At 53.1% G+C, this 27,966-nt stretch overlaps 2 protein-coding genes across 3 annotated transcripts in view; both read right to left on the bottom strand.

Annotated features, from left to right (window-relative positions):
- The window catches only part of BSN (bassoon presynaptic cytomatrix protein), an 87,192-nt gene extending 82,534 nt beyond the window's left edge, over window positions 1-4,658 (bottom strand). For both annotated transcript variants that reach the window (XM_063411325.1, XM_063411324.1), the window contains exon 1: window positions 4,409-4,658. In XM_063411325.1, coding sequence (XP_063267395.1) covers window positions 4,409-4,566 — 158 coding nt within the window. In that variant the 5' untranslated portion in view covers window positions 4,567-4,658. The remainder of the gene's footprint in view (window positions 1-4,408) is intronic.
- A 3,159-nt stretch (window positions 4,659-7,817) lies between these two features.
- TRAIP (TRAF interacting protein) lies at window positions 7,818-27,877 on the bottom strand. Its single transcript, XM_063411326.1, has 15 exons — window positions 27,612-27,877; window positions 26,411-26,468; window positions 25,119-25,202; window positions 21,144-21,183; window positions 18,469-18,596; window positions 15,833-15,927; window positions 15,084-15,197; window positions 14,103-14,190; window positions 12,527-12,616; window positions 12,230-12,318; window positions 11,438-11,590; window positions 11,189-11,237; window positions 10,535-10,660; window positions 9,966-10,016; window positions 7,818-9,012 (listed from the first exon to the last, which is right to left on the bottom strand). The coding sequence occupies exons 1-15, from the start codon at window positions 27,707-27,709 to the stop codon at window positions 8,884-8,886; spliced, it is 1,392 nt and encodes a 463-aa protein (XP_063267396.1). The 5' UTR covers window positions 27,710-27,877; the 3' UTR covers window positions 7,818-8,883.
- Between the last annotated feature and the right edge of the window lie 89 nt (window positions 27,878-27,966).

The following is a 27,966-nucleotide window of genomic DNA, read 5'->3' on the forward strand; positions in this document are numbered from 1 at the left end:
CACAGGGGGAAGATGAACTGAAGCCCAGTGGGGTATTTAACACCACAAATATTTTGACTCGATCCATCATGTACACCATTTTCTACTCCTTTTACTTTTTGTTTAGCTCACACAAGTGTAATGACCTCAAAACATTGCACATCCGTTCTTCCCCTCCCCACTTAAAGCCAGCCTCAGCTCCCTCCTGACCCTCCAAATGTCTTGCAGCAAATAAACTAATGCTCAATAAGTGCAGAAGGATGGCAGGCTTTTCCAGAGTGCCAGTCTATGGCTCAGGCAGGGAAAAACTATTTTAATATTTGAGGAAATTCCCAGCAATGCCTCTGATGGTGATGCCTCTGCCCCATCCTGTGCAGGGCTCAGAGCAGAGCACAGAAATGAGGATGGAGCTGTCTCTCTGGGCTTTCCAGGTGAGGATAAGCCCTCTCTGCAGCCTGACTTCCCATCACACAGTCTGGTTTTATTTCTAGCACAGTCATATGAAAATGGACATCAACTGCTCATTTCTGCAAGCCTGGGAGAAGTGCCCACTTAAAAAGGAATAGGCAAAGTTGCTTTTTTAAAAAAAATTATCTTTATGTATAAACTTCTTATCTCTCATTGTGATAGTACTTTATGGCAAACAAGCACACTCAAGTGAGCTACTGAGAGGGTAAAAGGGAGCATCCAAACTGCAACGGTTTGTCCAAAGTTTCCCTGATTTAAAGGGCTATTTCTTTCAGTTCTGTTTCTCCTATACTCTTCCCTATCACCAGATTTTTTTACCTCAAGCTCCACCATCTGCCAAACAGAGCAATGCTGAATGTACAGCAGGGTAAACAGGATCAGCGCTTGCCTTGCCATTGTTCCAAGCCAAGAGAAGGCTCTGGGGGAGCTCACAGCCCATGCCAAAGGTGCTACCACGCAGTACTGGAAATATTCCCCCTTGGCTGCTTTCAGACCTTCAGCTAACAGCAAGCCTACCTTGAGGCTTAAGAAATGACCCACAGTATGATCCACAAAGGTGCTGCGAGCATGTCACAGGAGCAAGCTCCCTCCTGGCCTCACAGCCTGCAGTGCGTGCAATGTGCATCACCCAGCTCCAGAGAAACAGTGGTGCTGCAAACACTGCTGCTCCCACAGACAGCCCCGGGATTTGTGGCTCAATGCTTCCTAGGAGACTGGCCCTCTTTCCCCCTCCCATCCTTCAGCCTGAGCTCATGCATCCAGGTGTCAAAAAGAGCCTTTTACAAGCTCCACAGCTGAGCAGCAGAGAGACCAAAAAACTGAATGAATCCAGCATAAATCAAACACATACAATCAGAAGCAGCAATAAAGTCTCTCTGCAGGTTACCAGGAAAACCAGCCATGTAAAGCTCTGTGCCCCAAGCTGCAGTTCTGAACTTGGGATCATCCCTGCTCTGCCATCCAAGCCTTTTTCATCCATCCATCCATCCATCCATCCATCCATCCATCCATCCATCCATCCATCCATCCATCCGCACTATGGAATGAGCTTGTCCCTTCTGCTTAGGGGGTCTCTCTGGAGGAACAGACCAGAACTTGCCAGGCACTGGAAACCTTTTTCTCCAAATTCATCAACAACCAATCTGGGTTCCTTTGATCCTACAGGTTAATGATGCTCCAGCTTTTCAGCTCCTTTCAGAATAGAGGCTCTGTCTGAGCAGACCAGCAGTAACCCTTCCCTCCCTCCTCAGATTCAGCCTCTCCTTGCTGGGGTACCAGAGTCAGCCCCCTCAGCAGTGAGATTCTAGCAGTTCCTTGCACAAGGGTGAGGTCTGCACTGAAAGCACCTTGCCTGATGCAACCCTGCACCATGTTGGCCTTTTCCAGAGCTGCATCCTGCTGGCAGAGCCAAACCACCCCACAGCTCCCAGCTTCCCTCCAACCTCTGGCTCCCCTGTGCCTTGCCAAAGCATGCAAGCAGAAAATCAAAGTTTATAAATAGTGGTAGATGTTGCAACCTAGTGAGAAGATGTCCTATTTGTGGTTTCTACTCTCTGAAGTATCTTCACAGTGGATACACAGTTCCTTAGAAAATGTTATTATGGATTTAAACACAAGACCCCGAAATCCAGGGTACTGCCTATAAGGTATTCAGACTATTTCTCTGTGTAACACAAAGCAAACTGTGGAAAATGACACAAAAAATCCTACTACTATGGTTTTCACTGGCTTACATGTGGATTTAGGTTACTTAATTCAGAGGGGGAAAAAAATTGCTCTGATACTGAGAGAAACTCACTTTCTCTGGTCACTTGAGATTTCTGGAGCAGCACCTTTTGCACTGCACACTCACTGCTCAGCCAGCACATCCTGTGCTCTGCTGAACCTTTCACAACATATGGTCTGTCTTATGTGCTCGCTCCTTCACCTCACAAAAGCGACTTTCTTCTCAAGGCCTGATTTCCCCTCATTGCCACTTTGCTACCTCGAATTAGAATCCCTCAGTGTCATCTCAGCACCCCCCACCCCTCCCACGCTTAGGTTTTAAACACAGGCATGGCTCAGCATCGTCCCCATCCCACTGCAGCTCCATGGTACAGCCCCGCTTGGCCCACCTCTTTAATTGCGTTAATTAATTGCAAGGGAGGGCAGCTCCCCAGCAGCAGCTTCCCAGGAGGTGCAGGAGCATCAGCTCAGTGTGCAAGGGCTGGAGGATGGCTGGAGAAAACAACCTGGTGTTTCTGGCAGGAGAGGAGCGTGGATGGCCAGTGCTACAGACTGTGCTCCTCCACCTACCAGCCCCGTGTGCTCCAGGACCCTAAAAGCCCTGGAAACCTCAGTGCTGCACAACAGCAAACACAGACACAGGATAGTAATAGGGGAGCAGTGCCAAAATCAGACAGAGACAGCAGACTTGCATGGCTTCCTCAGCTCCTCTCATTAAACAGCCCCGCAGGTATTTAATTTTAAATTGTTCAAGCTGCTGCGAACAACTTTTCAGCTGCAGAATACAAAGTAGAGGGGTTGTCACTCTCTAGCAAAGGAAACTGAGAAAAATGTAAAGGAAAACGAGCACGATTTCACTCAGAGGTGGGGTTTTTTCACACTCCCTGTGTGAAAGCTCACAGGGATCTTACAGACAGAAGCCTGCCCACAGCTTGGCTGCCCTGTAACATCCCTCAATCCCACTGGATGTTACGGTGCCACCTGTAAGCAGTGATTGCAGCCCAGCAAGACAGAGCCCATTGCCAGGCGAGACTGCAGCTTCCTGGTCATACTCCTGCCTGGATTTTCCCTGTTTGAAGCAACACCACTGCAAGACCAGCAGTGCTCATCGCTTCTCAGGCGAGACGAAGAGCCCAGAAAGCCACTGCCTTGGCCACACACTGAGGGCAAACCACCCGCCAAGTCCCCCTCATCCCTCTGAGCAACTTTCTGCTCCTCGCCTTTATTTTTTCAGATAGGATGATGTTTCAGGATTAGCTTTTTTTTTGTTTTTAAGGAATATCTCTTATCCCACACTCGCTTCTGAAGTATCTCCCTCCCAGCTGGTGCTGACTGGCAGAAGGAGAAGGGCTGGGTGCAGTTCCCTGCGAGGTTTTGCACGGATGACTCCTGGCAGGGCTGCATGTCCCTCCTGTTACGTAACAACCTTTCCCGTTTGGTGCTGGCTCCACTTGGGGTGGCCACGTTTGGGAGTAGTCACATTTGGGGCGGCGACGTTTGCAACGCTCACATGCCCCAGTGCTCTCAGCCGTGTGCTGCCAGGCACCATCCCCCCATCCTGACCAGACCCACCAACCCTGAACCACCCTCCCTTCTCCTTGTGCCTCTCCCGTTGCTGCTGGACCTCTGCCCACCGGGCAGCACCCCACTTTCTGCTGCCTCTCAAACACAACACTCCTCCCCGGGCACTCCATCCCTGTCCCACATCCAGCCCCAAACCGCACCTTGTCCCTCCCCAGCACCCACGGGTGACCCAGAGCTGCCACCTCTCCTGGGGCTGCACCCTCCAGCAGTGACCTGCCTCGGGTGCGTCCATCACCTCCCTGAGCCCCGCTGCACCTCCCTCACGGCTTCTCCCTGCTGCCCACACCCCACAGCCGCACCGTCTCTGCTCCCGGCCCGCACTCCGTGCGCACTCCTGCGTTCGCCTGCAAGTGCCCCACAGACCTGCACCCCACGGCACCTCCTGCCCCCAGACATCCCTGCGCCCACCACACCAGCACCCACCACAGCTCTCCGCCGCACCCCGGCACTGCTCACCCCTGCGCCCCACAGCCCTGCACCTCCTGCCCGCGTGCCCCTCACACCCGTGCCCCCCACACAGCGGCACCCACCGCCCCTACGCACCTGTACCCACACCCCCCCCAGCCGTGCCCCGCGCCCTGGCAGCCCCCCGCAGCCCCGGAGCCCGCGCCCGACCCCGCGCCCCCCGCCGCTCCCCGCGCCGCGCTCTGACCTGGGCCCGGCGGCGGGCGGGAGCTGTCCGCCGCCGCCCGGTGCTGAAGGCGGCGCGGCGGCGGCGGCGGGCGGCGGCGGGGCCCCTGCGGCGGCGGCGGCGGCGGGCGGCAGCTGCCCGTCGTCGCCGCCGCCCTCCAGGCTGGCCTCGTTGCCCATGTCAGGCCGGGCGGGACCGGGACCGGGGCCGCTCCCTCAGCGCAGCGCCGCCCCCGCCGCCGCCATCAGCCCCGCGCCGCCATCGCCGCCCGCCCGCGCCGCCTCGCGCATGCGCCGCCACCGCGCCCGCTCGCGCCGCGGGCACGCGCGCGTTCCCCCGACCAATCGCCGCCCGCCCCGCGGGGCCCCGCCGGCACGTGCCCCCCGGCCCCGCCACGCCCCGCCCGCCGGCCAATCGGCGCCGCGCAGCGCGAGCGCTCGCGCCCGCCAGGCGGCGCCACGAGAGCTCCCGCGCTGGCCGTCAATGAGCGATCCGTCTGCCGTGACGTCACGGGCCGGCGGCCAATGGGCGCGCAGTCCCGCATGAGGTTACACCCAGCAGCCAATGAGCGCCTGCTCGCCCGTGAGGTCACGGGCTGCTGCAGGATGTCACACACCAATGACCAATGAAGTGTTCCCTCCTCCGTGAAGTCATGTGTTGCTCCTGGAAGTCACAGCCTGACAACCAATGAGCACCTGCCTCATCCATGATGTCAGAGGCTGCCTCAGGACATCACACTCTGTCAGCCAATAAGCACCCACCTCACCCACAATGTTATGGACTGTCCAAGAACATCATGTCCTGCCAGCCAATGATTGTCTTGTGCCATTGTGAGGTCATGCACTGCCTTGTGATGTCACTCTCTGCCAGTCAGTGATTGGCCTGCTCCCTGTAAGGTCAGAGGCAGCTCTGCAATGTCACGTGCTACTGTCCAGTGAGCACCCTGCTGCCTGATGAGATCACGGCAGTGGCTCTCAGGCAGGTAATGAGCACACGCCTCCCTGTGAGGTCACAGGCTCGCTGATGAGGCGATGCAGCTCAGCCAATAACCAGCCATCCTTCCATGGCCACCCAGAGCCCAGCCAGTGACCACCACTGCTCTTCTATGGCATCACTGGGCCCAACCAATAGGCTCACACACTGTCCCCAGGCGCCAGCCCCAGCCAACCAGCACCCCCTTCCCATGATATCATGCAGCGCTCAGCCAATGGTCACACTCTGTGTGGGTGAGGTCACACAGTGCTCAGCCAATGGTCACGCTCTGTGTGGGTGAGGTCACGCAGCGCTCAGCCAATGGTCACGCTCTATTTAGGTGAGGTCACACAGCGCTCAGCCAATGGTCACGCTCTATTTAGGTGAGGTCATCCAGCGCTGAGCCAATGGTCACGCTCTCTCTGGGTGAGGTCACCCAGTGCTCAGCTAATGGTCACGCTCTCTTGGGGTGAGGTCACCCAGTGCTCAGCCAATGGTCACGCTCTGTGTGGGTGAGGTCACACAGTGCTCAGCCAATGGTCACGCTCTATGTGGGTGAGGTCACACAGTGCTCAGCCAATGGTCACGCTCTCTCTGGGTGAGGTCACACAGTGCTCAGCCAATGGTCACGCTCTATGTGGGTGAGGTCGCACAGTGCTCAGCCAATGGTCACGCTTTAATTGGGTGAGGTCACACAGTGCTCAGCCAATGGTCACGCTTTATTTGGGTGAGGTCACGCAGCGCTCAGCCAATGGTCACGCTTTATTTGGGTGAGGTCACGCAGCGCTCAGCCAATGGTCATGCTCTGTGTGTGAGGTCATGCAGCGCTCAGCCAATGGTCACGCTCTCTCTGGGTGAGGTCACCCAGTGCTCAGCCAATGGTCACGCTCTGTGTGGGTGAGGTCACGCAGCGCTCAGCCAATGGTCACGCTCTGTGTGGGTGAGGTCAGAGGCTGCCCGTGGCGTCAGAGAGCAGCGGTGCCTGTGGCAGCGCGCCCAGCGCCGCCGGGGCCACCTCCCGCCACCTGCCGTTAATGAGGGGCGGTAATTAACGGGGCCGGCACCCGTGGGCGGAGGGACGCGCTGCCACCGCCGGTCCCCTGCTGTCACCACCGGTCCCCTGCTGCCACCCTGCGGCTCCCACGGCCCGGACCCCACCTCGGGGGGACCCCAGCGGGGACCAAAAACTGAGCTGGGGAGCGCCAGCCCTGCCGAAGCCGAGCCCGGGCAGTGCTGGCGGCTGCTTTTTATGGGCTGTGAGTCAACACACACGCGCTAAATCCTAAAATAAACGTGAAACTGGGTCCAGCCTCACCTCGGAGCGCACCGAAATAGCAACCGGCTCCAAGAAGCCCCAGGAACAAGAGACCTCCGCCCCTTCCCCGCCCCTTCTGCATCCCCCAGCCCAGGGAAGGGGATGCTGGCACTGGAGGTCACTGCTGGCCCCCGAGGAGCAGGTGTGGGGTGTGAAAAGTGCAATGCGGGAGCAAAAGAGCTTTGGAGGATATGAAAGCACTGAGTGAGAGAACTAAACAGCTTCAGTTCTGGGCAGGGGCAACAGACGTGCAATAAACCAGAGCAAAAACACATCAGAAACAACCCAGCAGTAAGAGTGCAGGAGTGGATGAAAGAGGTCAGGACGTAGTAGGGGCCAGGACACACAAAAAAGTTTGATTTGTTTGGATTTTTTCCTGTGTCCTCCAAACACAGGAGACTCAAAACATCCGCCTTGAATGCAGCAGAGGTTGGGGCAGCTGCCAGCAGCAGCACTGGTGCAGGTGGTGCCCAGATAAGGTGTTCAAACCTCAGTTTAAACTTGCCATGCTGTCAAAACAGCCCCAAAAACCCTTCTCAACCCCTCCACTGCAGGCTGGGATCTGCTCTCCCTTTATGGGCAGACACAACACCTGCTCTCCAGCACCCCAACATGGAAGCCCATGTCCCCCACCAGCCTCACACCCAGACCTTCACTGCTGCCTCCTTAAAAGGGTTTTCCTGAACCGGAGAGATCCAGAGCAAGTCTCACAGTTTACAGACACCTGACACCTACCTCAGAGACAAGGACAGCACACAGCAGGGTCTCTGCAGACCCTCCCCCAGGCTTCTTCTCTACAGAACTCCCTTTGCTTAAGTTCCCCTTCCCCCAAGAGTTTTTTTCCAGCCCTCTGAACCCTCTCCTTGCTCCTCCAAACTTCCCTCATCCCACTTAATTCTGAGGTCAGCCTCAAGTGATGCAGGTGAGACACAGCTCAAGCTCTGCAGGGCTTTGCCTTGTTCACTTCTCTGGGGATGGACATCACTGTCCCTCCCTGCACAAGGGGCCTGTCTCCCAGGGCTGGCACCCCAAAGGAGCCTGAAGGGTTGAGCACATCCATCACCCTACATTCAGCACTCGAGCTCAGACCTCCACTCTGCAATAGGGTGAAAAATGCTCAGAAGCCAGTTGGGTTAACAAGTGCACAATAATGTATTTTATTTCCTAAAAACATGCTTTTAGTCAGTCCACATACTACAGATTCCAGCCTGAAGTGTCAGACTTGTACAGTAGAGTGCTTTATTGCAGCTCAGACAGCTCTGCAGCAGGTGTGGATCTTCTGTTCCACAGCTCCAAGCTGAAGAACCCAGACAGGTTCAGCCCCACCAGTCTACCCCTCCCCTGAAGGGAAACACTCTTCAGCATTTCTCCAGGCCAATTCCAAACCCTCTAATCAAAAGGCAGAACAGTTACAAAATCATAAAAATACTCTACACTCTTATTGAGAAATAGAAATTAATACACAAGTTTCACACCAACACGTGCCAAGCACAGAGGTTGCACCAGCACACCTATCTCTGCCTCCAAGTGGAGCAGGGCCTCACCTCAATACTTTCCTTCCAAGTCAGTAGTTGCATTGCCAAGTCTGCAAGACCACTCTGGACTTCATGGCCCAAAACAGGGCAGGGCAACACAGCTCCCAAGTCCACCTGTGGATCTCCCCAGCCCCAACAGGCCTGTGCTTGAGGGAAGGCGTTTAATTTGATGATGAATATGCAGACACTCAACAGCCACACAGGTTGCTCTACACACTTCTTCCTCCAGTAAACTTTCTCAGAACTATTTACACCAGGCATGGAGCTCCTTCCTGCTCCCTGCTGCTCTCCAGACACCCTTCCTGCACCTCCTGCTTGTGGCTGCATCCAGAAGTGCAGTTCCACCTTGTGCCAGAGAGCCCAAGGCAGCAGCAACTGCAGAGCTCTGAGGAGAAGGCAAGAAAACTGTTAATTCTGCATGAAAAATGGAGGAAGGAACAGTAAAATGAGGATGGTAACTCAGTCCAGGCATTAGCCAGAGGCTTGGCCTCCAGAGGCTTGCTGCAAGGGCAGGATTCTCCACAGGGCAGCTCATCTCACCCACAAGGCAGCACCAGTGCTCTGCAAACAGTACCCCAGGCAGTGGTGGCTGCACATTGCCTCGTGCCAGACTCTGGGCAAGCGTGCTCTGTCCTGCAGCCTCTTCCAAGCCTCTCCCAGGAAATCAGGGGCTCTCACAGCAGGAAAGTGTCCATTCTGGCCTGGCTGCTGCTGGAGGAAACTGCAGAAGGAGCTGCAGATGCTGGTCTGGAGACCTTCTTCTTGCTTTTAACTGATAATGGACGGATTTCTGCCAGGTTTGTCTGGAGGTAAAACGGTCAAGGAAAGCACAGATCAGTGCCCTGGGAACACAAGTGGTCCAACCCCTGTTGCAGTCCAGCCTGAACCATAGACCTGGGAGCCAGCCATATATCTGCACCCAAGGAAAAACCCCCTGCAGGACAGGATGGGCTTTGCTACCCTCTCACAGGAGCAGAGCTCGGACACACACCTGTCCCATGTATCAGGGAACATTTTCCAAACAGGGGGTTTAAGTGGATATTAGGAAACATCTTTCACTAAACAGGTGGTCAAGCATTGCAACAGGCTGCCCAGGGAAGTGTGGAAGTTCCTGGAAGTGTTCAAAAAGCATGCAGATGTGTTGGTTAGGGACATGGGTTAGTGGTGGGCTTGCTAATACTGGGTTAATGGTTGGACTCTGATCTTAGAGCTCTTTTCCAACATTAATGATTCCATGAGTCTATGCTATCCCCTAGCACATAAACCAGCATTTTAACAGCATATTTATTTGAGTTGCAAGACCTCCTGAGCCAGGACACTGTGCAGGTGAAGGCAGAGCAGCCAGAGCCTGCAGCCTCCCATGGCAGAACAGCTCCACACCCAGGGGGTGAGCTCAGCCCAGCCACCCCTCACCACAGTGGAGCAGCAGCATCCTGCAGAAATGAGGGCTCTGGCTGCATGGGCTGGCAGGCACAGTCAGAAAAAGCGGTGCTACACTGCTGCTACAAGATCTCAAAGGCACAGGCAGTCCCTGAAAATTGCACTGACTTCTAGCTGATGCACTCCTCTGAACCAGCCACAAGTGCTCTCAGAAGTTCAGGTCCTTGATGCTTTTTCTGAGCTCAGATTTTTTCAGGAAGAAATCAGATCATTCCTTGAGGATCCCAAGGCTGTTTTTTGTTGAGACTAAAGAGACGGAATAGAGCTGAGGTGCCCACAGCATCAGTACTGCCACAAAAGCTGCAGGAAAGGATACTGGCTCTATGAACTTCGTCCTGCCTCCCATGCCATCGTAGCCCGTCCTCACCTAGGAGAGAGAAACAAATGAGCACACAGAGCCTTGGCTACCTCCCATCATGCTGGTTATTGGGAAGGGGGAGTCTTGCAGACCACAGCTTCTGGAGAGGGGCTGAAGGCATTTGGAAATACTCAGTACTTGCACTAAGCCCTCACTTTTGGAGAAAGACAGACCCATGGGTATTAACAAAGTTTGGGAATATTGGGCATTTTTTCAGACAAGCCGAGCAAAGCTTAGGATTTTGTCACTGGGATTGAGGAGTACCAGGAGAACACCTTAAGCTCCAAGCAAGTGGAGGAAAGGACATTGAGAGCCACTTAGTCTGCTGCCAGGAAGGGAATGAGCATTTGTCATCCCTGGAGCTCTGCAGGTCTGGAAAGTAGCCAGGTTATGCTCCAAGATTTACTTTCCACACATGGTATGTGGCAAGGTAAAAGCCTCATTCACTTCCTCTTTCAGGGTCAGTTGAGGACAGAGGTGGCAGTGCCAGCCCTGGGCACACTCACCAACTGGACAGTTATACTCACACAGCCCATGTTCTTGTGGGAACCCAGCAAACCACCTGAAGATGGTTTCTTGGAGAGAACAGAGTTCCTGATGAATGCTGGCAAGAGTCCTTTAAGAGCATCATCCTCCAGATCATCTGCCCCATTCTGTACCACAAAAAAACCCAAGAAAAGCCCTTTAACCAGCCCAGTCTGCTGAATGGAATCCACATATAGGCAGCACTAACAACACAAACAGCTATTTAAGGTAATGGTTACTGCCATACCACATGTCAGGTTGAAAACCAGCAGCTTCCAAACTCCCACTGGGGCTTACGTGGAACAGTGCCCAGGAGGCAGGACACTGCCCTCAGCAAGCCTGGGTGAAGAGCCACCTCAGCTGACCCCACAGCCCTTGTGCTCAGCTCCAGGTGGGGTTTGTGAAGCACATCTGGGGCAGAATCATCAGCAAGAAGCAAGTGGGTCCCCACCCTCCCATCTCCTGCCCAGCTCCAGGAGGCCTGAGGCAGCAACAGTGTTTCTAAGAGACCATCAAGAAAAACACTTTGAAGCACAGACTGGTTCTATAGATGGGCTAGTCTATGGCCACAAGGGAGAAAATAGATTCTTTATCCCAAGCTTATTAACAGGAGAACCAAAGAGGTGACATAGAAAAATCAAGACTGGTCCTTTTACCTCCACTGTTTCCTTCAGAACTTTCTTCGCCAGATTTACCACAGGAGGCCTGTAAGGAGCCCAAGGAGCAAATCAGCAGAGATTCATTGTTCAAGTGGAGCTGACAAGGACAGACAAGGCCAAGCAAATGACGACAAAGCTTGCAGCACGCCATCAGGCAGCTGGAGAGCTATCTGATCTCACACAGCAACTTCCAAAGCAGTGAGACTTTGATCTCCTTTAGAAGCAGAAAGAGCAAGGAAAACTCACGGCTTTTTATCCAGCTTCTGCCTTTTTGCAGGGCCGAAGGGAGGGGTGCAGGGCTGGTGTTCAGGGGTGTCCACATCGTAGGTAGCATCCAGATTGATCTCATCGCTGTGGGCCGGGCGGTGGAGCTTTGGGTGGAGCTCCACGGGACCAGGGCTGCAAGGCCAAGAAAACATCAGTCACTGGGCCACTGCCTGCCACCCAGGGGAAGGCAGAGCTGCACCCCACAACGCTGAGGGATCAGACAGCAGAGGCACCAGGAGCAGAGCCCCGTTCTACTTACAAAGAAAGAACAATCTGAACCCCGGAGTTTAAATTCCATGTCCCAAATTACTGTAACAGCAGCACCCAGAGCCCAGGAATCACACTGAGACACTGCTTGCTCTACTGGGGTAATGGCACAAGCTCCTCTAGAAAGGCTGGATAAAAGCAGATGTCATTTTTCAGGCTAGATTCGTCTGCCTAGCTAAGATCTTTGGTCCCCATACACCAGTGCATGCTCATCACAAAGCCAACGCTAAACCAACTAGAAGAGCAGCTTTAGGGATGTCTCCCAGGCAGGACACAGTGAAAAACACTTTATCAAAACTCAGGCCACTCCTCCACCCTCTCCTGACCCAAACCCTCCAAGGGTTTCCATGTAAACCAAAGGATACAAGGAACAAACCAGCCATACTTCGGCAACATCTGCCAGACTAGTCCACCTCTGCTTTCTCAGATGGTTAAACTGTCAGCTCTGGCTTTGAACCTGTCACCTCCATGCCTGTACTGTGCCTGAGGATGCAGCTCACTAACCTTTCAAAGATTAGCCGACTGAGTGTTTCCCTGGTTACTGATGGGACTTTCAGAGTATCCTGCAGGATGTCTATCTTCTTCTTCAAACTCTGGAGAGAGAAGGGAAAGCAGACAGTGAGATAAGGTAAAATTTAGCAGTAGATACTTTGCCCCTTTTCCATAAATCAGCATCAGGTGGAGCTCAGAGGTAGGCTGGGAAATTTAGCCACTGAGCAAAAGCCAGCACAACTCCTGGCTTTGCAGCTGCAGACCAGTCTGCAGTAACTGGCAGCTAGCCATGAGGAATGATATTCTCACCAAGATCTCCTTGTCTGCATTCTTCAGATCTTTCTGTGTGTTTTTTAACTCCTCCTTTGTCTTCTCCAAGTCTGAAGTTGTTTTCTGCAGCTGCAAAACACAACAGAGTGTGGGTTACATTGGCCTGGGTAAGGGGGACTCAGAGCAGTGTGCTCTGCACCACAAGCTACTTCCCCTGTTTAAGGGCTCGATTTTCCTGTGTCAGTCTGACCAATCCCTCCTGTATCAGCACAATCCAATCCCTACTCAATTCCACGAGCTGCCTGCAGAGGGATGTCCAGGGCTGCTTGCCCAGCGTTTATGCCTGACTGCAACAGTTTTTCCCTGCTCTAACACTTGGTGGCTGCATTCTGAATTCCTGCAGGACACCAGAGCACAGGAATCACAAACCACAGGCCGGAGGATGGCTGTGCATCAGCAGTGCTGGCACATGGACAAGCCTGATTCAAGAGGGAAGCATGCCAGCAGCAGGGGTCAGGAAGTGGACTGCTACCACTTCAAACACTTTGGTGGGTCCAGGAGCCTGGGCCAGCTCACAGACTGTGGATACAGTCAGCTCTCTGTCAGCCAAGCCTGGAGCCCCCTGTGCACTGACTCGCATCCTCCTGACCCACACTGGCTATCCCAGCTTGGCTCTGACTCAGCCAGGAGCAGCCAACTCCAGCATCAGCACCTTGTGTAGGGGTTAACTCCTCTGGGGAGCACAGCACAGCAATCTGAAAACTTCTCTCTCCATTTGAGGGGACAACAGCTATGGCTGAGTAACAGAAGTAGGCCAGATCCACCCACAGCTTCTCACTTTGTTGGCTTAGACATGGGGATGCCCCAGGGAACACCTGTGCCTTGGAAGTGAGGCTACACACACACTTTTCACAGGGTTGTGCTACCAGAACAGACAAAGACAGTCCTGCCTGACCTGAGCTGACAGACCCCAGCCAGGCCTGGAAAAGGAGGAACACAGCGGCAGAAGCACATCAACATTCTCAAGCTTTGCACCAGCTCTGGACCAGCCCAGGCAGGCTCTGTGCACGGCCACCTGGGTGTCCTCACTGCTCTAGGAAGCTCTCCTGCCTGGGCACAGCATGATGTGGGAGCCCTGGCCCAGTTCAGTTGGCTGAAGGCACAAGGCTGGGTGTGACTGGATGTGCCAAGCCAGGACTAAGCCCTGCTCAACTGACACTGGCTCCAAACCCCTTCCCACTTCCTTAGGAGCTCAGTTCTGCAGCAGGAGGAGCTGGCAGCTGAGTGCTCAGCAGTGTAGCCAGATGAAGGAATTGGTGCTTCCAGAACCCAGTGGGAGCAGCAGACCACCTGTGTGATTCTGCCTTCCAGCACAGGCTCCTCGCCAAACTCTGGCTGGCTCTGCACATCCTGCCCCAGCACTGTCCCCAGAGACCACCCTCCTGGCAACAGCCCACGAGCTGCTTGCTCACCACATCACATCCTGAGCCAGAAACCCCAGCCTGACCCTTCCACACAGCTATCAACCTGGGAGGGGGTCACTGCACAGGCCTTGGGCCTCAGTTATGGACAGGGACCTACAGACCAGATGTCACCCTGGCGACTGACACTCTACCTTATTATTGACAGAAAACAGCTCCTTCTTCAGCTTCTCTGTCATCTCACCAGAGATCTTCCGAGCCTCCTTCAAGTTCTCATATTCCCTGCAGAGACCCAAAGAGTCACACTGTTAGTAAGACAGCTGAGCCAGAACTTCTCAGAGATAAGCCAAGGCCCTTAAATTGAAGCTCTGAACCTGCAGAGCCACCAGAGAAAACCCAGGAGACACAATGCCCTTTAAGGAACAAAGATAAGTGAGTGTACTGACATTGTATCACACATTCCACCACACCACGGGGGAGAAAAAACCTGCATGGGGTACCACCAGCAAAATGGGAACCAGAGCCAGAGACATTTCAGTAGCCAGTGAAAAAGACAGAAAACAGAGCACAGCCTCCATGCTGGCAGCAAACAGGAGACTTTGCTTTAAGTGACTTTTCAGAGACTTCACACTAGTGGCCGTGCACATTCATTCCCAATTACACCACAGGGACACTTGCCTCATTACAGCTTTGTACCAAAGCTGCAGTTATTCAGCTGCCATCAGAACAGACACAAAAAAGCTGTGTTTTTTCCCCAGCAGGACCAGATGGATATCCAGGTAGGGGAGGGCAGCAGTGCTGGCTCACTTTGCCAGAGGCCACAGCTGCACAGTGCAGTGCTGCAGAGGGCACAACCCAGAACTCTGTATCCGCTCGCTTTCCCCCGGGCACGGGAGGAAAGCAGAGGGAATAATCATCATCACTTCATAGGTGCACTGACAACTCTGGAGACAGTTCCCATGGTGACACGCATGTCACTGCAGTGACAAGAGGAACAGTTCAGTGTGACAGGCTCCAAACTAGGTCCCCAGGATCTGTCAGTCAAAACCCAGTGGAAGCCCTAAGAGGGGGTGAGAGCCCCGGAGAGCCCATGTGCCTGTCGGTGCTCAGCAGGGGATTCTCCCTGGGCACCCTAGGACAGCACCAGCCAGCTGTGCCAAGCCTGCAGCACCTACTTTTTGAGGGAGACACAGTAGATTGCAAGCTGCTCCACCGCTGCCTGCCCAACTCCCATCTCTCTGATCATCTCCTCCACTTCTGGGCGCTGGCTCTGAAGCAACAGCTCGATCCTGCACAAAAAACCCCACAAGCAAACACATATCCTCAGCTCATGAATCACAAACAGACCGGGGAAAGAGACAAATGCCCTGCTTCCCCCTCAAGGGGCTGGTGCAGCCTGAGCTTCTGCAGGCACTCTGGGTATCATGGGAAAGAGATACAGCTCCCTCACCTTAAGCAGGGCTTTTCACTGGGGAAAAGCAGCACTACTTGGACTAGAGAAGGGACAGCTGTACACACATAAGGCACACGGAACTGATGCCCAGCTCTTGGTCCCTATAGCCCTGTGGCTGACTGTGTTGCTGGGCTGGCATTCTGCCCCAGCATCCTCTGATAATAGAAATGGCACATAGCCATGCTCAGTGCACTAGAGATGAAACCAGTACCCTGCCTTGCTGCTCTTTAATGAGAGCAGATGTCTGCAAACATAGCAGGGGCAAGAGGCATGCAGGGTAGCTAAAGCAGCCGTTTTGAACTTTACAGGTAAGATGATGCAGGAGGTGGGTGCTGCAGCAGGCCCAGCAGGACCCTCCTGCCCTCCCCAAAAAGGGAGAAGGTGTGCAACCCAGGCAACACCCTGGATCTCACCCCTGCGAGCGCCCCGGATCTCACCCCTGCGAGGCCCGGGCAGCACCCCGGATCTCACCGCTCCATGGTTCTCAGCTTGTTTCGCAACCGGCGGGCCTCCTCCTTTGAACTTCTGTTATCCTCCTGCTGCTGCTCCAGGAATTTCATCTGCTTCTGCAGGAAGCAAGCACACACAGACTGTTAGGAAGGCTCCAGGGGTTGTTGGAGAAACATCCCGGCTTATGCGCGCTGCGGGCAGCCGGGAGCATACATCAGCTCTGAATGCTATCGCCACCTCAGCAGCCCAGGATTATGGAGAGGGGAGCTCCCTCCCACTGCACCCCCAGCTCTGCTCCCCACGAGCACAGCAGGGTCTCAGTGCTAATCACGAGGCGAGGCTGGAGCTGAAACCATGTCATGGCCCCTCTCTGCTGGGAGCACTGGAGGGGCTGCACATTGCCCTGTACGCGTCAGTGACAATTTTTGTTTCTCAAAAGCAAAGGAGCCCACAGCAAGCAAACCTTGCTAATGCCTTCCCCTCCATGCACAGCTGATTGTTTCAGCCTCCCAATTCTCCTTGCCATTAGCTGTTTAGAGCATAGATAAGACTGGGTGGGTCTCTTCTGGGAGACCTCAGCCAAAGCAGACACCCACCCAGGCACCTCTCTCACCTGCTGCGAGCCTATTGCCTCTCAGCAGTAACACAGAACCTCAGCTGAGCTGGAAAAGCACACATCTGCAGTGTGGCAGAGGGTGGGGATAGCTGAATTAGCACCATCCTGATGCATCTGTGCTGTCTAGGTTTGTGTGTGCCTTGGCACCTTGCACAGCAACTTTGAAAGGCTCTGGTTTCAGTACGGTGCTGATTCCGGGGAAAGGCCTGGCAAAAGATCATTGCCTTGTAAACTCCTTCCCACACAGATGTTCAAGGATTTTATCCACTTCCTGCCACAGAAACCAAACAGCTGTGAAACCACTCGAAAATAGAGGATGGACAGTGTTGCAGGCTCATGTGTCAGCCTGTCTTTGGCTTTTCCCTAACCAGAACTCTCAACACTTGAGATCCCCACAGCAGTGTTTTGTGCCTGGTCAGAGAAGAGTCCCCAGCTTCAGCCCAGCTGAAACAGCAGCAAACTGACAGTGCCAGCAGAAGACAGGACCAGTTCACAGCCTTAACCTGCTTCACAGCAAGTTAAGCCTGTATTTTCACTGCAGAAGTTTAGAGATTAATCTTTAATGATGCAGTTTAAGACAGTGCTTGGTGTTCAGCTGGGAAACCCCATATGCCACAGAAAAGATACCTCCAGGTCCCTAATCCTTCTGCCCTGCCCAGCTTTCATTAAAGGGACTTAAGCATACAGAGAGGGTTTTGCAACAGGGAAGATAAGCACAGAGCCTCCTCCAGAGGTGTCAAGGCAGAAAAACCAAGCACTGAGATGCTGAGTTGAGCAGCAAGCACCAGCTTCCACTGTCACAATTATTTCTACTGGAGTAGGGGGCATCAGCAGCATCCTGCCACTGACCCACCCAGAGTCACACCAGCATCTCTGGCATGGCCAAGATGCCATGGCCAGGCTGCCCTTACATGCAAGCAGATTGGATATGATCCCATGGTTGGGCAAAAACAGTTGTGCTGGCTCACAGCTAGGCCTGCCTGGCATTAATTCCTTACTCTCTCTATCCTAGTGTCAGGTAGATCTCCCAGATGCTTCCTCCCAAAAGAGCCCAGATGCAGGTGGCATATAGCATGACAGCATCATGATAAGTCAACAAGCTCTCTCTGGGCTGCTTGGCCTTGCAGGTCAAGAATCATGCTGCAGTTTAGGATGCTGGGTCAGGCAGCTTGGGAAGTGCAGTAGATACCTATCCCACTTTTCAGCCTGCAGCTCAAAACCCCACCTGCTTGCACCCCACCTTCTTGAGACAGGCACATCACCTTCACATAGCACAAACTGCCCAGCCCAGCACCAAGGCAAAGCTGCTCCAAGACATCCCAACAAAGCTGCTCCTGCTCTTACCCTCTTCCTCTTGCTGTTTATGCATAGTACATGACTACACACTGAGTCACTGCACACTGAAGCACAACAGGAATATTTGATCCCTGGACTTCACAACATTACTAACCTAACTGAGGCAAAGCCCTGGCAACAGAACAGAGACAGGAGAGTTAGCTGGATCAGATCCCACTCAGCTGAAGCCTGCAACTCCCCCTCCATATTTTTCAGTTTGATTTCTACCCCAATCAAAGTAAGAAACTAATTTTCCTTGAATCTCGCTTGGCCTAAACCCATTTCAGAACATTCTACCTCAGGGAACCAGTGTTTCAGCAACGGGGTGCTGGGGCCAGTTCCCACACTAGATTCCTGCCATCACCTTTATGACCAGCACTGCCACTTCATTAGCGAGGCTCAGCCACATTCCTCAGGCTGGGCTGGCATTTCTCCCTCACCAGGGATACCTCTGCCTTAAGCACCTGTACACAAACCACAGGCCTGTAGGCTTTTTATGCCTCTGAGTCACCTCGGGCAGAGCACAAACAGGACCTCGAGTCCAGCAACAGCAGTTGCTTCAATTAATCAAACCAAAACGAAAACCCAGGCACCAGACCCAAAATCCCACCAGCACAATCTCTTTATTAGCAGGATCTGCAGAGATCTTCAACAGAACTAACAGTGACTGCACGATGGTTAGTCCTGCTGGGGACAGGAAGGGTACCTTGAGAGAAGAGCACAGCATCTCTGTCTCTCCCAGCATCTTCTGGAGCGACTCTATTGTGGCATTGCGCACGTCCAGAGTTTCCCTCAGCCCGTCCACAACACCCTGGCATTCCCGCTTTTCTTTCTCTGGAAAAGAAGAAAGAAAAAGGTCATGGCCTGGTAACCCAGACTCCAGCTGCAGCACAGCAGCAGGAGCACACAAACTGCTGGCAGGCTCAGCTCCAGGCTGCCAGGACTTGGCCATTCCTGGAGAGAGCCATTTCTCTAACTGCTGTCTGCACCAGGGTCTGTACTGAGCAATTGCTTCTCTCAGTGCCAGCAGGCTTCAAGATTTCTTTACTAAAGATAAAAAATTGCCTTTAATAGCTTTCCAGCGCCAGCCCTGCTAGCATTAAGATGATGTATCTTAACTCTTGCGTTTTCTCAAAGCCAGGCTTGCACAAGGAAATAATTCCTCTCGAGTTACACCAAGCTGTCAGAGAGCTGGAGAACAGAGCTTTGTATCCATCCTCTCCACATGGAATCTTACAGGTCAGGAACCCCTTTGGGGGCCATTGGGCAGCTATATGCAGGGGTCCACCAAGCTGCTGCACATGCCCTCACCAACCACTGCACCTACATCAAAGGGCAGCAGCCAGTGACACTGGGGACACTGCAGGACACATGACAGTTTAAGTAGATTTCCCAAGTGCCCTCATTTTGCAGGTCACAAAACCTTTGCATCCTGCTGTCCCTCCCCCTGGTAATTCAGGAGCAAAGAACATGCCGCTGACCACTAGAGAGAAGGTGGTGGAAAACACCACCAGATTGCAATTTGTTTTGTGGAGACAAGGGAAGGACAGCTCAGAAAGCAACAACCGCCATCAGGAGCTGCCAGACCTATGCAGGGAACAGCCAGCATCGCTGAGAAGCTTAAAGCAGTTGGGTAATGAGGGAAAGCAGGAACCCCTGCACCTAACCCTGCTGAGAGCAGGGTAAAGATCTTCAGCTCAGCATCTTTGGTCTTTGCTAAAATTGCCTGTGGCTCAAGCCTGCAATAGTAGAGCCAAAGAATGCCTTCCCAAAAAGCTTGCTCTCCTTGCAAGCCATCCAGTTTGAAATTCTGCCCCCACATGCTGTGGAAGTATGACCTGCAGTGAAGCTTCACTGTTCAATCAGGGAGTAAAAGAGCCATGTGGGACCGAGGAACAAGAGAGGAGCGTGTTCCAGCAGACGCATGCGGGTGGCTTCTCCATTGATCTGAATAACCCTTTCCCACCACAGGCACTGCCTGGAGATGCTCCCTTGCATTTGCAGGGACTCCACACCCACCAAAAGAATTAGGGCTTCCCCCTCCTCCGTTCCCAGCTGCCCAGAGGCAGATGGCAGGAATCAAACCCCTCCGTGCTGCAGGAATGAGTTTCCAGCTCATTCAGAGTGCCTCCCACAGAGCCTGCTGGGTCTGCTCAGAGCTCGGCACCTCTCGAGCCATTTGCAGGCTGATCAGAGCCTGGCAGCTCCACAGCTCCTCTGCAGCCTCACACAGAGAACTTATACACAGGGACCAGCAGAGAGCAGAGTACCCACAGCAAAGGAGGCAGGAGGTGGGAAGGAGCTTCACATTTCCAACATGAAAAGAGAATGGGACAGGGAATGTCAAATCCAACCTCTACTCACCAGAAGCCGAGAAGATTAGCAGGCCTTCAAGCAGTTTTTCTTGGATAATATCCTAGCAAGAATCCCAGCCACCTTCCCCAGAAGATCTGGCTCTCTACCAAGTCACTAAACTCAAGCAAGCTGGCAGAACAGGCCTCAGAATAGAGATGTGCAGACCATCCAATTCTGCTCTCAGGCTAAGGACTGAATCCTCAATCTACTGGCTATTCATGTCTGTCTCGTGCATGCAGGAACACAGAGGAAAGACAACTCTTGGGGCGTGGGTGAGCCCCCAGCATTCTTTAAACATTTTTTTCCCCTTCTGCTAGCATGTTTTAGGATTTCTGTCACTTAGACTGACATTTTCCTTTTGCTGCTCATGACTCATGTTCTGATGACAGGCTGCCTACAGACGATGCTTAAAACCCATCGACAAGTCTCCAGGGCTTTTGCTTTTCCTGCCTCCCTCAAACATCCTCTAAAATTAAAGATGGGAAGATGGAAGTGCGTGCACACTGAACTCCGTCTGCTCTTTGCGTGACACATGTGGCACTGCAACAGCCAAACAAATCCCACTGCTGCTTTTGGACATCACTTTCACCCTCTCATCTGTTGGAGGGAATGAGCCTTTGCCACATGCAGCTGTGAGTTTCCCAGCAAGCAAACCAAGGCTTTTGCTTTCAAGCCCGCTCTGGATAGAGCTTTGCTGCGATTCTGTAAGCTTGTGATTAGGCAGAGGGGCAAAAAAATTGCATCTATTTGCCTAAACTGACAGTGAGCTCCTGGGTTACAGCAGAGCTGGGCCAGGCTGCGGACTCAGGCTCTGTCATATAAGCTTTGCATCACTGTAGGTGTTCTTGCCTCAGAAAAAACTACAAAGAAGCTGCTCTAGTGAACAGTTTGCAACCTGACCCACACCCTCAGCTTCAGAGAGGGGTGGCCTCTGCACAGAGGTTCCTCAGACCTGGGCAAGCCACCTGGCACAGGTAGAGCTGCTGATGGTGGGCTGCCAATCCCCTGCAGGCAGCAGGAACTCACCTTTCAAGGAGAGCTGGGCCTTCACCTTGTCCAGTTCATTCTGAAACACAACACAGAGAACCCCATTAGGAAACCTGCAGAGATGCCTTCACCAGATCTTAAAAGGACCCAAGAGATTTCTCAGCAGGACTTTGGGACCAGGCAGGTACTAAGGAGGGAACATGGAAACAACAAGCACGGAGTTACAAGCCCGGACTATCACAGGGAACGGAAAGAGCACCTCCAACTGGCATTCTTCAGGGCTAGAAGAAAAGATCACAGCTTCCTCTTAGCCTTGTCAACCTTGTGTTTCTCACACTGTCAGTCATCCTGTTTTAGCTGAATAATTTTGGAAGGCTCTCAGGGAAACACAGGAAGTCAGGCAAGAACAATTTTTATAATGTTTTACCTAAACAAGGCAGTAAGGGAGGGATGTTGCCAGACTAAGTGGATTACTGAGAGTTCTTTAAACTGAAGTGAACTTTAATCAGATGCAGGTGGGAGACAGGAGCACACATCCAAACACCTGCAAAGGTAACCAAGCATGCACTCAAACATGCTGACAGGCACTGAAGTCACTGCAGTTTGAGATGCTGATATGAGCTAACAGCTCAATCGAATGGCTGGAAACAGATCACTGAGAAACCAATCCATAACACACCAACTGAGAGTGCACAACATCTCCTGGGTACCACAGGGGTCTGAGGAACATCAAATATTTCTAACACCTTCATCATGGATCAGAAAGAGGCAGCAAATGCCCTGTAGTTTAAATTACAGAAAATGAAGCGATATGCCTTAACACTGGCGACTAGCCAAAGGAAATGCAGAGAGGTTAAAAAGAGAGGCTATTTATATCTATATATCTATATGTATATTTAAAATAAAACCAGAGAGATAAATATATGCAGGAAAGAATCAACAGAAGATGACTTAAAAAGCTGTGTTAGAGAACTGCAGAGGAAAGCACATAAGTCAGGCAGGAACTGCAGTGGAATAAAACCACAATAAAATGCCAACACAGGCACACAAATCTGTGCAACCCGGAATGCTACATGCAAATCTGAGCCGAGAATAGCACCAGCAGTGACCACAGCTCTGACGGGACCGCAGCTAGGCTCTGCTAGTGACAATAAAGGCAGGAAAGGGAATGTGGGATGTAAAGCTTGGTAAGCAGAATGGACTAAACACAAAGCCTACCAGAGCTGACTGGGATTTGCCCCATGGGGCACAACTGCTGGAGGGCTAATGTGGAATTAACTCTGCTGCAGGAACTATTTTGAAGTAGCTTCCTCAGAGTCCTATTCAGGAACGATTAGTGAGCTCACAAGATGTGCTAATTATCATGATAGCAAAGAAACCCTGGGCTACTTCAGGCAGCTATGTAACATTACCTCATTCATCAACTTAATCTCAAATCCCTCATCCTCCACCACAGCTCCTAAAAGCTGCTCCCAATTTTCTCTCCTCTGAGACAAACTCTCTCCGCCAGGCTGAGTTACAAGACCGCATTTTCCCAAGATCAAACGAGTATATCCTGACCACAAACAGACAGCTATCCTCCAAGGCTTCTACCTTCCCCAGCAGGTTTACAGGCAGGAATCCTCCCCCCACCTCCTCTTCACCAAGATGAAACCTCATTAGGAAGAGCTCTGCATTCTCCGGATCACAGGCAGCTCCTGACAGACTCACTGAGGTGTTACACCCCAAAACTCACCCTTTTCCTGCTCTGGGAACAGCCACATGGAGACTGTTCTGCTCACAAGGACCACCTTTAAATTCAGTATAGGCTAAACCCAGGTTCAGTAATGAAAGAAAGGCTTGGACATTTAGCCTGTGGTCTGCAGCTACTCCAGGGATCCAGGTTCCCTCTGGTGTTTCTATTGAAGTTTTAGCCTGGGGATGGAAAGCAAAGCAGCCCCAGCACTCCTTTGACTGTAAACATTTCAGAGTAACAGCAATAATGAGGAACAGTAACAAAGACAATTACTGCTCAAAAGATAATTTAGCTAATTCTGCAACAACAGGAAGGGGTTTCAGATCATGAGGGAGCTCTTCTGACCACTTCACTGGGTACCAAAGACTGGTTCTCAGAAGAGAATCCCAAGCTTGTCTCCCCAAGATGACAAGCAGACCACAGCTACACGCTTGGCTTTCTAGCACATCCTTTTCATGGCAGGAGGCCAAATGCTCATTCCAAGACAGCTGTGGGCAGCACAGATGCAGCCCCAGTTGATTACAGAGATGAACACCACTCTGTGCCCAGGCTCTTGGAGGGCCAGGCAGTGGTTCATCACAAACCCTGGAATTCTTATTCTTTTTTTTCAGGTGAAGTTGCTTCTGGCTGAGTATGCCAGAAATTCTTATCTCATTCTCTGAAGAGCCCAGGCTTGGCTATCCATGTGTTTGCTTTGAACTGCTGCCTGGCCAGAATCAGACACTCCATTCCAGACAGACCTCACAACTAGGTGGACATTAGTCCCTCACCCGTGGTGAAGAAGGCATCTATGTTTAAGGTACTCCATGTCCTCCAAAATCGAGGCAGCACACTGCATGAGACTGGTGACAAAGGCAGCAGCACCCTGTGCAGAGTGCACAGCAGTGAATACCCACACAAGCTAATGATGCTGATTTACCCAAAAACGTATTTGGTTCTTTCTGTTGGTGACCTCAGAGCCCTCATTAAGCAGGCTGTACACTGAGGCTAGATGTTGCTCTGACAGACACACACAAGACTTATAGGAGCAGGAGGAGTTACCATTAAGCTTGTTGTGCAGGAGCAGCTCCACAGTCCTGCCCTTGAGCAAGGGAGTAGCTCTGCACAACCTGCCTGGAGCAGAAGGCTGGGGGAACCCATTTTGGATCCTGGGCTGGGGGTGAGAGAAAACAGGAATATTTTCTAGGGCAATTTTCTCCAGGCAACCCATTTCCAAGTCACCCATCTCATTACACTTGTGAGAAGAGATCTCAATATGTACGGAAGGAAATGTTTATCTGCTGCGAGGGCACGTGGCTCCCAGTGCCCAGAGATGCTCCTCCATCCCTCAGCACACTTTGGCCTTTAGTTTTGTTACTGGTGATCTTGTGAAAAAGACAGTGCTACTGACATTCTAGTCTGGCTGGTTTTATTTTAAAGACATACGAAGTACATATAGAATTGTCATGGCAACTGCTAATTATGGTAATTGCTGCACATGCTGCTTCTAAACACAAGAGGGTACAAGCATCCCGTTACACCAAGGTCAACCGGCCACCCTTTTTTTGGAACAGATAATTCCAAGACAGAAGGAGCCCTGTTTCATCCACACTACACAAAGGAGAACACGCAACAGCCACTCTGTGTTTATCCCTACTCACACCCAACTCTCCGCACCCAAAGGTGGCACTTGGAGCACACCACCCAGCACCCTAGCCCCAGCCAGGACCCTGTCAGGACCCAGCCTCCACGCTGTTCACTGCTGCTGGTGTGGCTTCAGGCAGTCTCCCAAACAATCTCTCTTGGGAATCGTGACTTTATCATCACCCTGCCCCACATCCTTCAATCTGCACAACCTCCCCGCACAGAAGGGAGGAGGAGGCCCTTCCTCCCACAGCCCCTTCTTTCCAGAGGGGTTAGCAGGGCTCATACGCAGCCGAGCCACAGATACCAGCAGCAATTCACTGCATCTGGGATTTCCCTTCTCCTGCCTTTGGGACAGCTCTGTACCCTCATCCCCAAGGGAGGAACAGTCCAACGTGATGTTGTTTCAGGAGGTTTCCAGGTAAAGTGAGAAGCAGAAGGAAGAGCAGGAAGTAGAGCAGGTTCCTTGAGTCACCACATGGGATTTGTCAGGGGGAATGCTAAATCACCACTGAGGCTGATATGCTTCAGGTCAGAAACACGAGCACAGCAAGCTCCAGCTTGGGAAGCACCCTCTGGCAGAGGACCAGCAGGCCAGGCCACCCTTCCAGGAGGCTGAAGCATCACATGAGGAAAGAACCCCTCCGTCAAGTTACCTGCAAGGTCTCAGCATCCGGTGCTGCTTGCTCCTCCAGGGTAACATCAAAAAACAGCTTATTGATGATGTGTCTTTTGCTGACCTAAACACAGGAGACAGAAGAGTTTGACGGGCACAAATATGGAAACAACGGATGTGGAAGAGAGATGGAGGGGGAGAAGGTACTGTCTTGTGACAAGGCCATGAAAGGCAAATCAGATCACGTGTTTGACACCATTAGTGGTGATGCTCTGCTTTGGCTCAACAGCACAGCAGCAGACCCCCCACTCAGTTTCTGGGAGTGTGACTCCAGCCAAGCTCCTGAGCTGCAGCAGAAAGATTCAGACATTTCTGAATCCAGCGCAGTCTGTTCTCTGGCAGCTCAGCCCCAAGCAGCTGATGCTGAGCTAACATGATGCCAAATCCTAAGACAGAAGTATGTGCTGCTTTCTGCAGGCAGAAGGTGCTGTAATTGAATTTGATAGCTCTCCACACCTCCCCCATGCAGTTACAGCTTTGTGTTTTAAGTATTATATACAGTCATGACACCAGCTAATTGCATGGTTACTGCCACATAAGATGTTATTTCGCGATAACTCCATGGTAACCCAGAGATGTAAGAGGTAGAGAAGAACAGAGGGAATCAACAAGTCAGGGAAGGAACAAGGGCCAAGACCTTGAGAGGAGGAAAGAAGCACGAACACAGAATAAGCCCAAGCAGCAGCTGGCTAAAAATTTACATCTGAGAGCAAGGAAACATCTCCTGCAGCCACTATGCACCAAGACCTACTGGTGGCATAAAAGCTGGTGACACAAGGGACTTCAAAGATGTTCAGGTCCCAGCTAAGCCAATGGAAACCTCAGCTTCCTATCTCAGAAACAGAGTGTATCCTTCTTTCTCTCCCCAGCCATCCCTTTTCTCAAGGGAGGGTTGAGTACTGCTAAGCCAGGAGGGGTGGTAAGGCCCACGTGCAGCAGAATGGGCTGTGCACCTGACAGCAATGGGCTGGGCATGCCAGAAACACCAGTCAGGTGTCCTTGTTAAGCCCTTGCAGCCCCTCCTGTCATCATACCCAGCCTTACAGCCTGAGCAAAAGCTGTGCAAACCCAGAGCGCCTTTCAAAAGGAGCTGCAGTGCCGACAGAGGCACCCACTGCAACCAGAGGGGCTGTGGGGAGGAGTTCATCCTCCCAGCCTCTGAGGAGTTCCAGGTGACAGAAAGTCCCTCTGCTTTTTACCATGAGCCTTCTTCCAGCATCACCCCAAACCACAGCTCCCTGGTGCCACAGGTGTGCACGGGGATGGCTTTACCTGGTTCCTGCACTGCGGGCATGTCCGGCTTGGTGCAGTGTCAAACCACTGGAGGAGGCTGAGAAAGAGAAGGAAAACATACAGTAAATCCTTAAAGTCCTGGAGCACTGCCTCCAGGGGCCGTCCCCAGCTCCCCAGGAGACAGCAGGGTCTGACTCCTCGTCACACACTAAAGCAGAACCCCAAACCTTCAGTCCAGCGGCGCGGCTGGCAGGAGCTCAGTGTTCCACACGCACGCTCCACCCGCATCTCCAAGACAATTCCTGGCTGAATTTAGCATGTGAGCTTATCTTCAACAGGGCAGAGCTTTTGCAGAGCTCAGATCTCTCTGGGAGACAGGCTTTGAACAGCCGCAGCTTCGCAGGAGCGAGTGGACCCACACATGAGCTGCTCTACCAGGATGTGAGAGCTGAGATCCCGGCCCAGTCAGCTCCCAGGGGTGCCACCAAACACGGATCTGCAGAGCAGGGGACACCAGGCTGGGCTCTGCTCTGGGATGATGAATGTAAACCTGCCGGGCTCTCCAGGAGAGCCACTAATGCATTTTGCAAGCAAGCCATCACGTCACACTGGGAAGGTTTATTTCGGGAGCAGGGTAACGATCTGGAGCTGGCAGGTTACCTTTGGAAGCTCTCCCCGCTCTGCTGCCTGCTGGAAGAGCAGGCCCGAGCAGCGCTGCTGAGTGAGAAGTGACAATCACACCCGTGGTCCTCTCCAAGCTTGTTAGCCAGGAAAGCAGATGCCCACCCTCTCCCCACACAAAGTTTATTTCCTCAGAACCATTTCCTTTCGACACAGACACTTGCAACCCCGTCCTAAAAAAACACGGAATTGCCAGGGTGGCTTCACCATAATCCAACACCACTCCCTCCAAACGCCCTGTGACACCGGCTCTTCCGGAGAAGGGAGCCTGCAGGCAGCACAGCGACAGAGCCACAGAATTAATTAGGCCGGAAAAGCTCTGAGACCGTCGAGTCCAACCTAAGACCGATCACCACTGGGCCAAGGGCATTTCCAGTCTCTCCTTAAAGACCTCCGGGGACGGCGACTCCACCACCTCCCGCTCACAGGTGTCATCGGCACAGCCTGGGCTGCCGCGGCAGCTCCGTGCACTCCTCAGAGCCCTCGCGCGGGGCCACAGAAGGTGCCCGTGGCCGTCACCCCACGGCCCGGCCCGACGCCCACCCGCCCCGGCGCTCACCAGGCCTGGTGGAAGGTGTGCCCGCACGGCACGGCCGCCACGTCCCGCTCGTTGTCGAAGAAGTCGGAGCAGATGGTGCAGTGGGCGCGGATGGGCATGGCGGGGTCAGGGGAGCTCTGAGGGGCGCGGCCCCGGCGCCAGAGCGGCCGCGCGGCCCCGCGCGGTTTAAACGCGACCGCGAGCGCGCCGCTTCCGGCCCGCCCCGGAAGTGACCTCAGGGGACCCCGCGCCGGGGCCAAGGGTGGGGCGGGATCAAATGGGCGTGGTCCCTGGGGGCGGGGCAGGCGGGAGTGGGCGGGGCCTGTCCGTGCTCCGCCCGGCCCGTGCCCGCGGAGCCCCGCGGCGGCACCGGGAC

This window comes from Prinia subflava, chromosome 14, assembly GCF_021018805.1.
Source record: "Prinia subflava isolate CZ2003 ecotype Zambia chromosome 14, Cam_Psub_1.2, whole genome shotgun sequence".
NCBI lineage: Eukaryota > Metazoa > Chordata > Aves > Passeriformes > Cisticolidae > Prinia > Prinia subflava.